This window comes from Chelonoidis abingdonii, chromosome 9 (assembly GCF_003597395.2).
Source record: "Chelonoidis abingdonii isolate Lonesome George chromosome 9, CheloAbing_2.0, whole genome shotgun sequence".
NCBI classification, from domain to species: Eukaryota; Metazoa; Chordata; order Testudines; family Testudinidae; genus Chelonoidis; species Chelonoidis abingdonii.
In genome coordinates this window covers 57,040,232-57,054,116 of record NC_133777.1, presented here as the reverse complement: position 1 = coordinate 57,054,116, position 13,885 = coordinate 57,040,232, and the positions used below count along the sequence as shown (strand labels likewise).

The 13,885-nt window shown below is 43.4% G+C and overlaps 1 protein-coding gene across 1 annotated transcript in view; it reads right to left on the bottom strand.

Annotated features, from left to right (window-relative positions):
• Positions 1 to 4,555: 4,555 nt before the first annotated feature.
• Positions 4,556 to 13,885, bottom strand: part of LRRC49 (leucine rich repeat containing 49) — a 149,634-nt gene continuing 140,304 nt past the window's right edge. The window contains 2 exon segments of the mRNA XM_032779850.1: positions 4,556 to 5,371; positions 8,539 to 8,692. Of these exon segments, the coding sequence (XP_032635741.1) occupies positions 5,168 to 5,371; positions 8,539 to 8,692 (358 nt within the window). The 3' untranslated portion in view covers positions 4,556 to 5,167.

The following is a 13,885-nucleotide window of genomic DNA, read 5'->3' as shown; positions in this document are numbered from 1 at the left end:
GCACCTTCACACAGCTGGTGATGTTTTTGTTCCCTATGTAGAAGCAGGATTGAGAAGTTTCTCCTCCACCCTCAAAATGGACATGCTGCAACAGGAACTGATGTACCCAAAACGTTTTGTAAATGCACATTTTTCAGATAAGTTCAATACCCAGACTGCATTTCTACAGTGTGAACTACACTTTTGTTATGATTTTGTAGGGAATGGATTTCTCCCTTATGGAAAAGTACTACAGGATTTAATGGAAAAATAACTTTTCTATTGGGATTTTTGGATCATCCTAATGATTTCATATGTAATATCCCTGCTATAAATTTAATTGGATGGTTCAAAAAGCCCATTGAAAGGAGATCATTCTCTATTAAATACTACTGACTGGAGTAGTTTACATAGACTTAAAATTTCTATAGGATCCAGCTGAGTTAATCTCTATTAAATTCTGCTGGGATTTAATATAAAGGGTAAGCTCCCAGGCATCATAGTTTTCCAGTTGAGGAACGAAGGTATTCGACTTAATAGCAGTGAACTAGAGCATGAATTAAAGAGCAGAAAACACACACACAAAACAGGAAGATCTTTTCTGAAGCAGGGAAGTCAGCGATGATGCTGGCAGGTTAAGGAAGTGCTCAGTCACCCAGGCCTCTGTCACCCTCAGATTGCCTTAGTGTAATGTGCTCTCGACATGGGGCTATTTCAGACCACACAGAGGCAACAGTTGATGCAGAATGTGGCACCTGAATTGCTTAGCTGGGTTGGTGAGGAGAGTGTACTACACCAATGCTCCCATGACTACATTCAGAGCCGGTGCTAGGCATAAGCAGGCTAAGCAATTGCTTAGGGCCTCGAGCAGCTCAAAGGGGACCCCTATTCACTTTTAACTATGTGTTGTGAGGGGGACAAAAATATTCCTGTGAAGGGCCCAGAGCTAGCATCAGCCCTGACTACATTGTCTCCCTCTAGTCACTTTCAGCTACATTTCAAGGCATTGATATTGATTGAAGATCCTATATTTTGAGTCTCTACAGGTGCTCTGACAACTCAGGCCTTATCTATAAGGAAAAAATACAAGCTGATTTAGTAAACCAGTGTAATCCCCCAAGTGGCCATTCTTATTTTCGTTTAAGAGTATTTTATCTCAGTTTAGCAGATTTGTAGTAGACTTAAGTTAAAAGGAAATAATCCCTATTTAATCAAAATAAGAGTGTCCACGCAGGCTTTTACATTGGCTAAATCATACCTGGGTTCAACTGGTGCAACTTTCTCACGTAGATGAGCCCTAACCGTTCAAGTCAGTTGGAGCACTCGAACTGATAGTCCCTACCTTTAAATGTCTGGAAGCAGCTGGCAGGGTGTTGTCAGGAGATGTCCTTGTACTCTGGAATTTGTCTTTCCCAACAGAGCTCCCATTGGCTGACTTCTAGGGCAGCATGCGCCACACATCTCTGCAGGCTTTTGACTGATGGTTTATTTTTTGGGACGTGGGGGAGGAAGACATTAGACTTTTCTTTTGTGAACTGTTTTTTAAAGTCTCTGTGCCTTGAGAAGCAGTGAAGGATGCATTTTTAAACTATTGAAAAAATACATAAATAATGCAGTTGGCAGGCAATGGTGACTCTAGGTGATAGCCAGGCACGTTTCCTTAACAAACATTTTTCGTCTCCTTAGGGAGCGGTTAAACAGTTTGGATAACAGTTTGGCAGGGGAGAAGCTGCAGCTTTGTTTAAGAAATTACTAGCTGGCTGCAGGTCAAAACACCGGACTGAGCCGTGAAAGAGAGGCTGCATTTGTGTGTGTGTAGCGAGGCGGCCTGGCTCCCAGACGCGCCTGAGAGGGCTGGGCCAGAACAGACGCCGAAGTGGGCAGAGCCACCGCCGCCTGTTCCCAGCCCTCGGAAGTCAAGGGGTGGGACAGGAAGTATAAAGGCCCGGCCCCTGCGCTCAGTTGACTGCTGGCCGCCAGAGAGGACAGACGCTGGTACCTGAGCTCCCGCTGGGCCGAGCCGGCCCCGTGGACGCTACCCTGAGGAGCCACCTGAACCACCCCGCGTCCAGTATCCCGAGGACCAGCCCCGCTTACCCAACTCTCAGGATCCTGAGGAGCCCATGGTGTGGGACGTTGCAGAAGACGCAGGTGATACGCAGGTACCAACAGGGGGGAGATTGGAAGTGGCCCAGGGGTAGCTGACCCTAGTCTGGCTCCAGGGGACCCCGAACCAATGTCAGTGTCTTGTGGCCAGGATCCCCACTGACACAGCAGCAGACTGCCTGCCTCTGTTAGGGCCCCGGGCTGGGACGCAGTGGAGTGGGAGGGCCTGCGTCTCCCCTGCCACCCAACATCTGAGTGGCAGACTCCCCCTCTCCCTGGCCTGAGGAGGCCAAAGCCTAGAACTGCTTGCTCAGCCTGCCTAAGAGCCTGAGCCCTGTACCTGAGTTTGTTGCCCCGCCCTGAGCCAGGGCTTGGGCTTTATAGACTTGTATTGACTGAACTGCTGCTCAGTCCTGCCTAAAGGACTGAGCCCTGAACTGCTTGTTGCCCTGCCCTGCCCAAGGGCCTGGGCTAATAGACTCCTTTTTTGCTCAGTCCCAGTCTAAAGGACTGAGCCTTGAACTGCTTGTTGCCCCGCCCTGCCCAAGGACCTGGGCTTCTATCCTGTTTGTTTGCTCAGCCCCGGCCTGAGGGACTGAGCTTCTGACTCTTTCCTGCTTCCCCAGGCTAAGGCAACAGCTCACCCAACTCGTGGAGCGAGGCGGCCCGGCTCCCAGCCGCACCCAAGAGGGCCAAACCTCCACACCGGACCCTTACAGTGTGTATAAATTTTTCTACTGCTTTTAACCATTTTTTAAAAAACTTTTTTGTTCTTAGCAGTAACAGGATTTGTATCTGTAAAGAGGAAAAGCCTTCCCTTCCTCAGCAGCCATGGAGAGCCCTGGGCATAGTGGAAGCAGTGCAGTTTTTCTCTGTGGAGGCTGGGTATGGCTAGGAGCCTGGAAGCTTGCATAGGGGCTCTCTGCACTCCTGGAGGGGTTAGGATAGGTGAATCTCCTACTCCAAGGACCCCCCATCACCCTGCCAAACAGGGTACAACCAGAGGAGCTACTCAGTTGTGGAGCGTAGAACTGGGGGCGGGGGAGCAGAGACTTTCCTTCCCTCATATCATAAACTATCTGGGCTTGGCACTGGAGACAGGATTTGTCCTACTGAAAATAAACTCTAAAAAAGAACATCCCTCAGTCTCAGTTTACTCATTTCTCTCCCACAAGGAGTCTGGCTAGGGTGACCAGATCACCACACTAAAATATCAGGGCACACTGGGGTGCCATCAGTCCCACCCTCAGTCCACCCCCACTTCTCCCAGGTTCCGCTGCCACTCTGCCGTAGGTCCCGCCCCCTCCCTGCTCGCCCCCCCACACCCACCGTACCCTTCCTCATCCCCCGGCTACCGCTGGCTGGGTGCGTCCCTCCTCAGCCCCCCCCCACTCACTCGCCCGTCGCTCGCCTCTTCACCCCCCCACCACCACTCATTCCTACAACGCCTACTTCTCCTCTGCCAGGTGGATGCTTGCCCACCCACTGCCTCTTCCCACCCCTGCACTGCCTCGTCCTGCCTCCATTTCAACCCCTTTCCCGGTCCCTGCCCCTGCCCTGCCTCTTTTCTGCCTCCTCCCCTGAGCGTGCCGCGTACCCGCTCCTCCTCCTCCCTCCTGGAAAGTGCTAGGAGCTACTAAACAGCTGTTAGGTGGGAGGAAGGAGCGAGGACGCAGGTGCTGGAGGAAGAGGGGAAAAGGAGACGAGGAGGGGGGACTTTGGCCGCAATTTTTCCCTGTGGATGCTCCAGCCCTGGCACACCCCCGGATTCAGCGCCTCCCTCTCATTTGCCTCCTTACCTGAACATCAGGGCAAATGGCATCCTGATCATACATTGATCGGGATGCGGGACAAAGGGTTAAATATTGAGACAGTCCCAATTTTATCGGGACATCTGGTCACTCTAAGTCTGGCCATTTTTAACTGCTCAAAGGCCAGGGCCAGTACTGTGAAAACAGTACCAGCAAATGAGGTGCTACACTGTACCTTCGCTGAGAAGATAACTATCTACAGAACATTTTTAAGGCCCAGATTTTCAAAGGTATTTAGGTACCTAAACATGCAGACAGACACTCAATAGGATTTTCAAAAGTGACTAAGCACATAGGCACAATCCCATTAAGTGCCTATCTGCATCTTTAGGCATATAAATATCTTTAAAAATTCATCCCTAAGCACTTAAAAGGAAACATCGTGTTTCAAGATGGAATTTAATATATTGTTTCCATGTCTCATGTTTCAAAGAATGTGGGATGAGCTGAAAATTCATCATTTACTAGCCAGAAGGCAGAATAAATTATATAAATATTTTGTATGTATTCTAACAGAACAATGATAAAATTCATCAAAACCCCCTTATTTTACTTTGGTATTTTACACATTATAGTTCACATTTATACAGATATAATAGAAAAATAATGAAAAATATCTGGAATTAAAACTAGCATCACAGTATGTTTAGTTGAGGATCATCAGTTTTATTTCGGTAAAATGTATTCCTTTTATAACAATACTGAACTGACAACATGCAGTTTTACAATCCATTGTATTAAATAATAAGTCTTAAATGATTAGGCTCAGGGAGTGTAAACATAATAAGTTATTAGTTTCCACTCATAAAAAAACAATATTCTGAACTGTGAATATTTTTAAATCACAGCAACAAATAGTCAAAAAGGAAACAACTCAAAAGTGTTCAATAAAAACCATAAGGCAAACATCAGAGTGTGAACTTCTTCCATTAAACCAATGCTTTAGCACTATAGCAGTAGCATCAGCAACAACAAAAAGCAAATGACATAGTAAACCATGGCACAGCTGTCAAGTTATTTCTATGTCATTACTTTAGCTAAGGATGCAGTGTCAGAACTGTATACAAGAAAACTTGTATAAAAGAAAACTTTTGTTTTGAAAACTAGAGAGAGAAACATTAGCTGTAAAAACAAAGCTCACTGAATTTAAAGGCATCCTTTAAAAAGCGTCCTAAGCTGATGGTAATTTTATATTCTTTTGTTTTATGTCTTTGTGAAACATAACATATAATACTGACCAACAGCTTGCAAGTCAGCAGGAATCAACGTTGCTATTTTTGATCAGTGATCCGCTGTAGGCAGAGTTTCATGTAGGAATTTTTATTACGTATTTCTATCACCGCATCCCTGACAAGCTCAATGAACATCTGAGGCCACAGCTTCTGCAACGACTCATTTTTCATATTGATGTCAGTAGCTTCTTTCACTAAGTCTTGTATGTATGTCTCGCAAAATTTCTTTCTCTCCTTGATTTCCTGGATGGGAGAACCATTATAGATGACATAAGACAGACAAAAAGGGTTAAATAACAATAACAAATGACATAAGACAGACAAAAAGGGTTAAAAAGAGCCAAACGAACTTTAATGAATCAAAGAAAATACTGATCTGCACAAAAACAGAACACTCCATGCTTTTCTCTAACAAATGAATTTAACTGCAAATTTGTACAGCCAGTTTTTTTAAATGAATAGGACCATAGATCCAAGCTTTATAACCATTTAACTAACCACTCTCAAACTGTTTTTTTCTGAAATTCCATTTGGAAGTAGCAGTGTTAACTTTCTCTAACAGAATTGGATTTTTTTGTTGCTGCGGGGGATAGCATACTATGCAAACTATTAAATTCTAGATCATTTTTAAATCTAGGCACTGCAAACACATTTACAGAGAAAAATATCTGTTTGCCTATGTAAAATTTTGAACAGCAGCACAGTAAACTACAGTAGGGAGAAATAAACCGGTACACATATACCCTTCCATATTTTCTATGATGTGTGCATACCGTACATTTTTAATCAGTAAACGTTAATTTCACCTTTTCTATTGACCATAACTGAAATTTACAGAGAGGTAAAATAAGAAAAATGCTGCTTGAGAACCTATTATAGTTTGATTTAAGGATATTTATTTTGTATATTTTGAAATGTGATGTTGGCAATATGTTTTAATGGTTATAAATCTTTAACTTTCTGAATCTCAACATCTACTGTCAGTAAATAATTATTGTCTGGCCCCCTGTAATTTCTCACAACTGTGAAAATTTAAATCAATAGTAATAAAAAATGCTAACAACCCATAATTTCACTCAACTGTGAAAATGTAAATAAAAAAATTGAAACGAATCCTTAAATATTAATATTTCCACTGAAATTTATAAAAAAACCCAAACATTGAATTCTGCCAAGCCTATGTACAACAAATAGTATGCACTGTACAAAAGCCACCTGAACTTCTAGAAACTAACTTCATGACAAAAAAATACATTTTGAGCAACTACTGGCACCACATTTTAGTCATTCTTCAATTATACTAATTCTTTTTTCTGGAGGATTTCCAGAAAGTGCCACAATAAGTTATCCTTTGAATAGTTATACTGGTGCTAAATACCTAATCCATCTGATTTACAATATTGTTAAAAACATTAGGTCATGCCTTGGCCCATGAAAATAACACAGACCATTTTTTATGGGAGAAAAAGGAGAGTAAATGCTTTCCAGCTGCTTAGTTTGAAAACTTAATAATAAATAAACCTCATCTACTATCTTCAGTAATTAGGTCTGACTTGATCACATTTAGTATGTTAGTTTACTGTTAATGTGACGTGGGAATTGGCAGTTCTTGCCTATCTTGCTTTTCCCTTGTGACAACCAGTAAAATTAGCAGCCACATATGGAATACAGTATTATAATGAAGGATAAGTGTGAATTACTATACTGGTAACAAAAACACATCTATAGTTTTAACGTAAATCACATGAACACTAAAGCATTATTTTATTATTATCCTCTGATTCTGGTAAAGTGCAAACAGGAGTAACTCACTGGCTTACACCATTAATTATTTTAATTACCGTTCCATTTAGCCATCGCTACTACTCAAGACTAAACAGCTTTGGTTTTTTTAATCTCTCCCATCACACCTCCATGCTATGCCCTTTTTGAGATGAGGTGACCAAAACTCAATGCAATAATCAAGCTGAGTATGTACTATTGATTTACTTACCAGTATTGTGAAGGGACTTATACACCTCATAAACCTGAGGAGTAAGCAAGGGACAAACCTGGGTACTAGAATGTATCTCAGTAGGGACTGGAGACAGCTGCTATTAAAGGCTGTCCCCTCAAAAGAAAGAGGAGGGAAAAGATGTTTCTTTCGCCCTGCTTAAGGACAGAGGTTTGCAGCCAGAAAAGCAGACCTAGGATGGGCTTGGTTGAAACAAGACAGTCAATTTATTATTATTTAAATCTGGGCTGCACTAAGATTTCCTCTACCGAGATTTAAACAATTTTTGTCATGGCTCTCTTCTGTACTGAACAATACTAACCCCAGTAAAGGATCTATAAGGCACTCCACTGTTAACCTTTTCCCAAGCTGGTAATGATCATTTATTATTACTCTTTGTTTCCTATCTCAGTCTTATTTTAACATGCCACAAGTATCTCTCCACATAACTAGGTCTCTACTAGACTCTTGGGAGGCACTGTATTAAAAGCCTGTCTAAATTAAAGGATTCTAATGTGTGAGAGAAATCACTACACCCTTATAAAATCTGTGCTTATTTATCCCTATCGTATTCCATTATTCTAGGTAGTTTAAAATTCCAGTTTGAATGGTACCAACAAATTGGAGAGAAAATCCAAGTAAGGCTATACTTGCATACTCCATGTACAAGTCCTGCATCCTGAATGTATGATCCAAGTATGTTTCACAGTACGGGTAATACCCTTTTTTAAGGGGTACAGTGCTGACCACCTTGCCTTCTGGGATAATTGCTATTTTTATACTGGTAAGCTGAACTGTTTGATCATGTGGTTGAAAAACAAACAAATATGATAAACAGGGATATGTAAGAACTAAGACCCCCACTAAAACTGACATATAAAAAAATTTCATGGGTAGTCTTTGTACACAGGGCTAGTAGAAGGTTAAGTTAAAAGGACTGTCTGATGACAATTTCTTGAAATATGCTTAAATCTGCAATGCACAGTCAGAACTCAGAGAGGGAGCTCACAAGCAGAGCAGAACTGAACTGAGAGCCTAGGAGTGCCGAAGGAATGACAAAGATTGCCCTTGGCTGAAGTCAGTGGGAGCCATGCTGGCACATCTGAAAGCAGAAATTGGTCTATATACTTATTTTTAATAAAACTTTATTTATTTTTTACTGTATTAGATTATTAAAATTTACAGATTTTTCCTGGCACCATTGCTATAATACGGATGTTAGTCACTGGGTCCCAGAGAAGTCTGGAAGTACCCTGTAAACTCTTTCAGTTGGTGAAAGCAAATAATGTTATTTCAGGCAAATAAAATATAGGAAAACTGATTAAAAATTAAACAAGCCACCCAAAAGAAAAAAATATATATTTGTAATGTTTCAGAGTACATGATCTTCATAGGATCCTCAAACTAACACGTTTACCTCAAGCTTTTCTGTATGAAGCTCCCTTGTGGTATAATTCAGTATAGCTTGACTTGCATTTTCTCCTCCAACTCTTTTGCTGTCATTACTTTCTTCACTGACAATCCCAGATCTCTTCCCCTTTGCCTCTAGCATATAGCAGAATTGCTTCTTCCTGTAGAAAGACAGTAAAAAGATTTACAGATTTAATTATCTGAGATTTTATTAAAGCGCAAATGCTTTTCAGTGATTTTATGTAACACCCCCCCCTCTTTTTTTTTTCTTGGTTGCTTTGAACATTGAGTTTAGGAGTTTTTGGTTTATTGCATCCTGCAGCCTTGATATATACAGAAGGTCCCAGAGATATCCATCCATTATTTTGTCCCATCACAACTGCAGACTATTAAGACAAATGCTTGTTTTGACACATACCATAACAGGGCTCCAAAATGGAAAAAAAAAATCATACAACTTAAGAAATGTACTTAAAGTAAAAGTACTCACAGAAATCTAAAAATACCATTGAAACTTCTTTTCCACAAACTTTTAAACACCTTTTATTTTACAATGTCAAAACTGTTAATTGTCATATATTTCAACTATGAAACACCCATTAAAATTATTTCTGTGTCTCTAGTATGTAACTCAGTAAGTGCTGCCCAACACATGACACTGGAATCAGATAAACAGTACACTTATATGTATGGACATCTTCGATCATGTCCTATATCAGCTCCCTATTAACAGAAATGCATATATATAGTACATTATATACCCAAGGACTTTGTTCAACTTGCATGACTACATTCTATCTGTGAATCAAGAAGAAAGTGCTCAATATTTCTGCAATGTACAGAAAAATTTATGTTTTTTTAGTAATTTTATACAATGGAATGTTTAATATTTGTCATTTTACTTATAAAGGGATTTTCATAAGAGTATGTTAACCCATGTGTTCTGCCCAAAGTCTTAGTTAACTATATTTTGCCTACATAAGTTTCAACTGTCTTTGCTTTCTGTCCTAAAACTTCTAACTAGTATTGCTGTACATTGTTAAATAGATGCTTAGGAGACCAGAGTTCAGTGGTGAATGAAGAAATCCATATTTTTATATAAAATTAGAGATCTTATCTCTTTTAATTACCTTGCAGGCTCTCTAGCAAGGCTTAATAAATGTTTGCTAAGTACTTTGAGATCCTTGGAGGAAGCAGTAAAAGTGTAAAGAATTAGTTGTATACTGTAAATGTGAAAACAACACTACATGACGGAACAGACCTTCAGGAAATAAATGTAGGCAAACCTACTTCTGCTTGTGACAGAAATGCTATGGAGAAGTGGAACAAAACAAAATAATGTAAGTAAAAGTATCTTTCTTCCAAAACAAAACATTTCTCATGGTTTAAGTAAGCAATATATATTTGGTAGTAACATACGCCAACAAATATCTGCAGGGTTGGGGACATAAAGGGAAGCAGTTGCCCCACTCATGAAGACAGGGACAGTTCATTTGGTCACCCAGTAAAACGCTGTAGTGGGTAAGTTGTGGGGGACAAGGCTGGAGCCAGCACTTTGTGGGGCACAAGCAATGCATGGGAGAGCAAAACTCCATGTGAGCTTAGCACAGGAAGTGCTGCTATGTTATAGACATGTAGGGGAGTTGCAGGACAGCAGTACTGGGGAGTGGAACTAGTTGGACCGGTTGTCCCTGAGAAAATATTACAAAATCTTCACTGTACATGTCCTAAGGAGATGTGAACTCGTTAAGGTCCAAACAGTAACAGGCTTCACACCCCAGCACTTCCAAGGATTCTAAGAGAAGAGCTCACTAGGGCAGACCATAGCAGATACTTACACTGTAGACCTTTTAAATGCCATCACTTCTAGCATTCCCTAACTCCATTCCACTCCTACACTGCTTCTCATAACATCCTCTGCTGATTCCCCACATCTGTTTCCTTCCTAGTCTCATCCCCTGCATTCTCCTCTGTTCCACATTGCCGTGTCTGTATTCCACCCACCCCCTGTCAGTTTTCTGCCCCAGGTAATTTAAGCATTTTAAAATTAAATGTTTATATTTCTGAACATTAAAAAAAATTTAAGAAAACCATAGAAGTGGACTAGAAGAAAGCACATGAGCCTGATGCGAATAAGAGTTAAGAAAATAAAAGCATTGACTTTTGTGGAACAAGAGAAAAGTGGGCAAGAAACCTCATCCTCTCTCCAGACCTGGTCTGCACCACCCCGCACAAGATTTGGAAGGTATCCAGTGTCAGAAAGGCTATGGGATACTAATTCTGACCTGGGCTCATCCCAGTCTCCCTGCTCTGAGATTTGAGCAAGGAGAGTTCAGATCAGAGTGGGTGCTCTGCAGCTGCATGTGCTAAGTAGCACTCACTGAGGGTATGGCTACACTTGGAGATGTGCAGCACTGGGAGTTACAGTTGTGTTCGTACAGCTGTGTAGGGACAGCGCTGCAGTGTGGCCACACTGACAGCTTCCAGCGCTGCCGTGTGGCCACATTTGCAGCATTTGCAGTGCTGTTGGGAGTGGTACATTGTGGGCAGCTATCCCACAGAGCACCTCGTCCCATTTTGGCGCCGTGGGAAGGAGGTAGAGGGTGCGGGTCATTCTGCTTCCTGTCCCAACGCCCTGTGGTGCATTGCTTCACATCCCAGCAGTTTAGTGCCATTGTGAGTCTCTGTGCAGCGCAATTTATGTGGGAAATGGAGCCCAAGCTGCTGAGGACTTTGCTGATGAATGTTGCCAGCACATCATGTTTGGCAGTTGAGCTATTCCTTCAGCTCCAAAGTGACAGTGAGGATTCTGACGATGATATCGAGTCGCCTGACGCGTGTGACACTAAATTGCTTGTGGCAGTAACGACATGCTCAGCACCGTGGAACGCCGCTTTGGCTCGGGAAACAAGCACTGAGTGTGGGATCACATCGTCCTGCAAGTCTGGGATGACGAGCAGTGGCTGCAGAACTTTCGGATGAGAAAAGCCACTTTCATGGGACTGTGTGAGGAGCTCGCCCCCACCCTGCAGCGCAAGGACACGAGATTGAGAGCTGCTCTGCCCCTGTCAGTGGAGAAGCGGTGGCTATTGCAGTCTGAAGCTGGCAACTCCAGACAGCTACCGATCGTCGCCAGCTGAAACCAGTTTGGAGTGGAAAGTCGACCGTTGGAATAGTGTTGATGCAAGTTTGCAGGGCCATTAATCGCATCCTGCTAAGAAGAACCGTGACTCTGGGGAACGTGCAGGACATTCTGGATGGCTTTGCACAATGGGTTTCCCTAACTGTGGAGGGGCGATAGATGGGACGCATATTCCTATTCTGGCACCACCCACCTGGCATCCGAGTACATTAATCGGAAGGGTATTTCTCTATGGTTCTCCAGGCGCTTGTGGATCACCGTGGGCGTTTCATTGACATTTACACAGGCTGGCCTGGAAAGGTGCATGATGCACGCATCTTTCGGAACAGTGGCCTGTTCAGGAAGCTGCAGGCCGGACTTTTTTCCCAGACCGGAAGATCACAGTAGGGGACGTCGAAATGCCCATTGTGATCCTTGGAGACCCCGCTTACCCGTTAATGCCTTGGCTCATGAAACCGTATACAGGGAAGCTTGACAGGAGCAAGGACCGGTTCAACTACAGGCTGAGCCGGTGCAGAATGACTGTGGAGTGTGCTTTTGGCCGTTTAAAGGGGCGCTGGAGATCTCTTTATGGGAAGCTAGACTTGGGGGAAGCAGCATCCCTGCGGTTATATCCGCGTGCTGTACCCTCCATAATATTTGTGAAGGGAAGGTGAAACATTCAGTCAGATGGACCTCCGAGGTTCAACGCCTGGAGGCTGAATTTGCACAGCCAGAGAGCAGGGCTACTAGAGAGGCCCAGCACAGGGCTACAAGGATTAGGGATGCCTTAGGGAGCAATTTGAGGCTGAAAGCCAACAGTAATGTTTGGTGCCTTGCACGGGAGTGAGTGAAGTGCAGGAATGGTTTGTTTTTCAATGATTTGCAGTGCCTGTTTTTTCCTTGGGGTACAGTATCTTTCACTTTCTGCAATATAAAAAAACTGTTTTAAAGCCAAAGAAATCATTTATTGAAAGAAGTAAGTAAAAGGGCAGGGGGTAGGTGGTGAACTGTACAGTCAGAGGTTTGAATATGTCCTGCCTGGAGTGCTGTGCAATGACTGCTGCACTTCAGGATGAAAATGCTGCATGGTGATGGGGGTTGAGTGCAGAGGGTAAGGGTCGTAGTTCTCAGGGCTGGTAGGTGAACGTACAGGTGTTTGGGGCAGCTGGTGGTGGTAAGAACCTGGATGCTGGAGAAGGGGGTTTTGAGCTGACATTGGGCACAAGGGAGAGAGCTTTGGGATGGGGGGGGGCAGCACGGTAGTGCTCTGCCTGCATGGCTACGAGTGACTGCATACAGTCCGTTTGGCGCGCCAGGAGGCTTATCAGCTGCTTTGTGCTTTTCTTCTTAGCCAATTCCTTTCTCCTGCTTTTCTGTTTCCCTCCACTGCTGCATTTTTTCTCTCCAGTCCTGCAGCCTCTTTACTCTCTCTGGCAGACTGATTCATAACTGCTTTCACCAAATCTTCTTTGCTTTTTCTTGGTTTCCTCCTCAGGTTTTGTAGCTTTTCAGGCAGTCTGTGATAGGGCCTGGCATTTTCTAGTCAGAGGTCATTCAAGGAACTTAAAAAAAAAAAAATGGAAACATTTATTACAGAGGCTGCATTGTGTATAATCACAGTGAAGGAGTTTTAGAGTCTCATTGTACATCTTTACACATGAGCAAACAGAGAGGCCACAGCAGCGAAAGACATGGTGAGTAATGGGAAATGAGTGGATTAATGAATCAGACTGCTGCATTGACTCACCTGGGAAGGGAGCTTGGGTCAGGGCTCACTGGGGTTTTCTGTGCATTGGGGAAGAGCAGTCAACACATGCAGAGCAGCAAGCCACACAGGGGGAAAGGCAGGTTAAGGGGACTGCAGGGGTGTACAGGGTTTTCTGTGGCAGTTGCAGGGGAACTTACACTGAACACTATCCATTTTCTGCCTGCCAAGACTCACTGCTGGGCTCACCTGGGAAGGGAACTGCTTGGGTCAGGCTGCACTGGGGTTTCTGTGCATTGGGAAAGCAGAGAGCTGCTAGGGGGAACCTGCACTGAACACTATCCCTACATTTTCCACAGGAGTTTATCCTGCAGAATATCTCGCTGCTGCGGGTTACCTGGGAAGAGCGGGAGGGTCTTCTACAGCAATGTGGATTCCGCCTGGTCCCTATGCAGCTTGCCTGTGTGCAGCAATGGTCCCCCCACCCCTCGCGGCACAGTGGCGCGGACGCGTTAGCCTGACTGG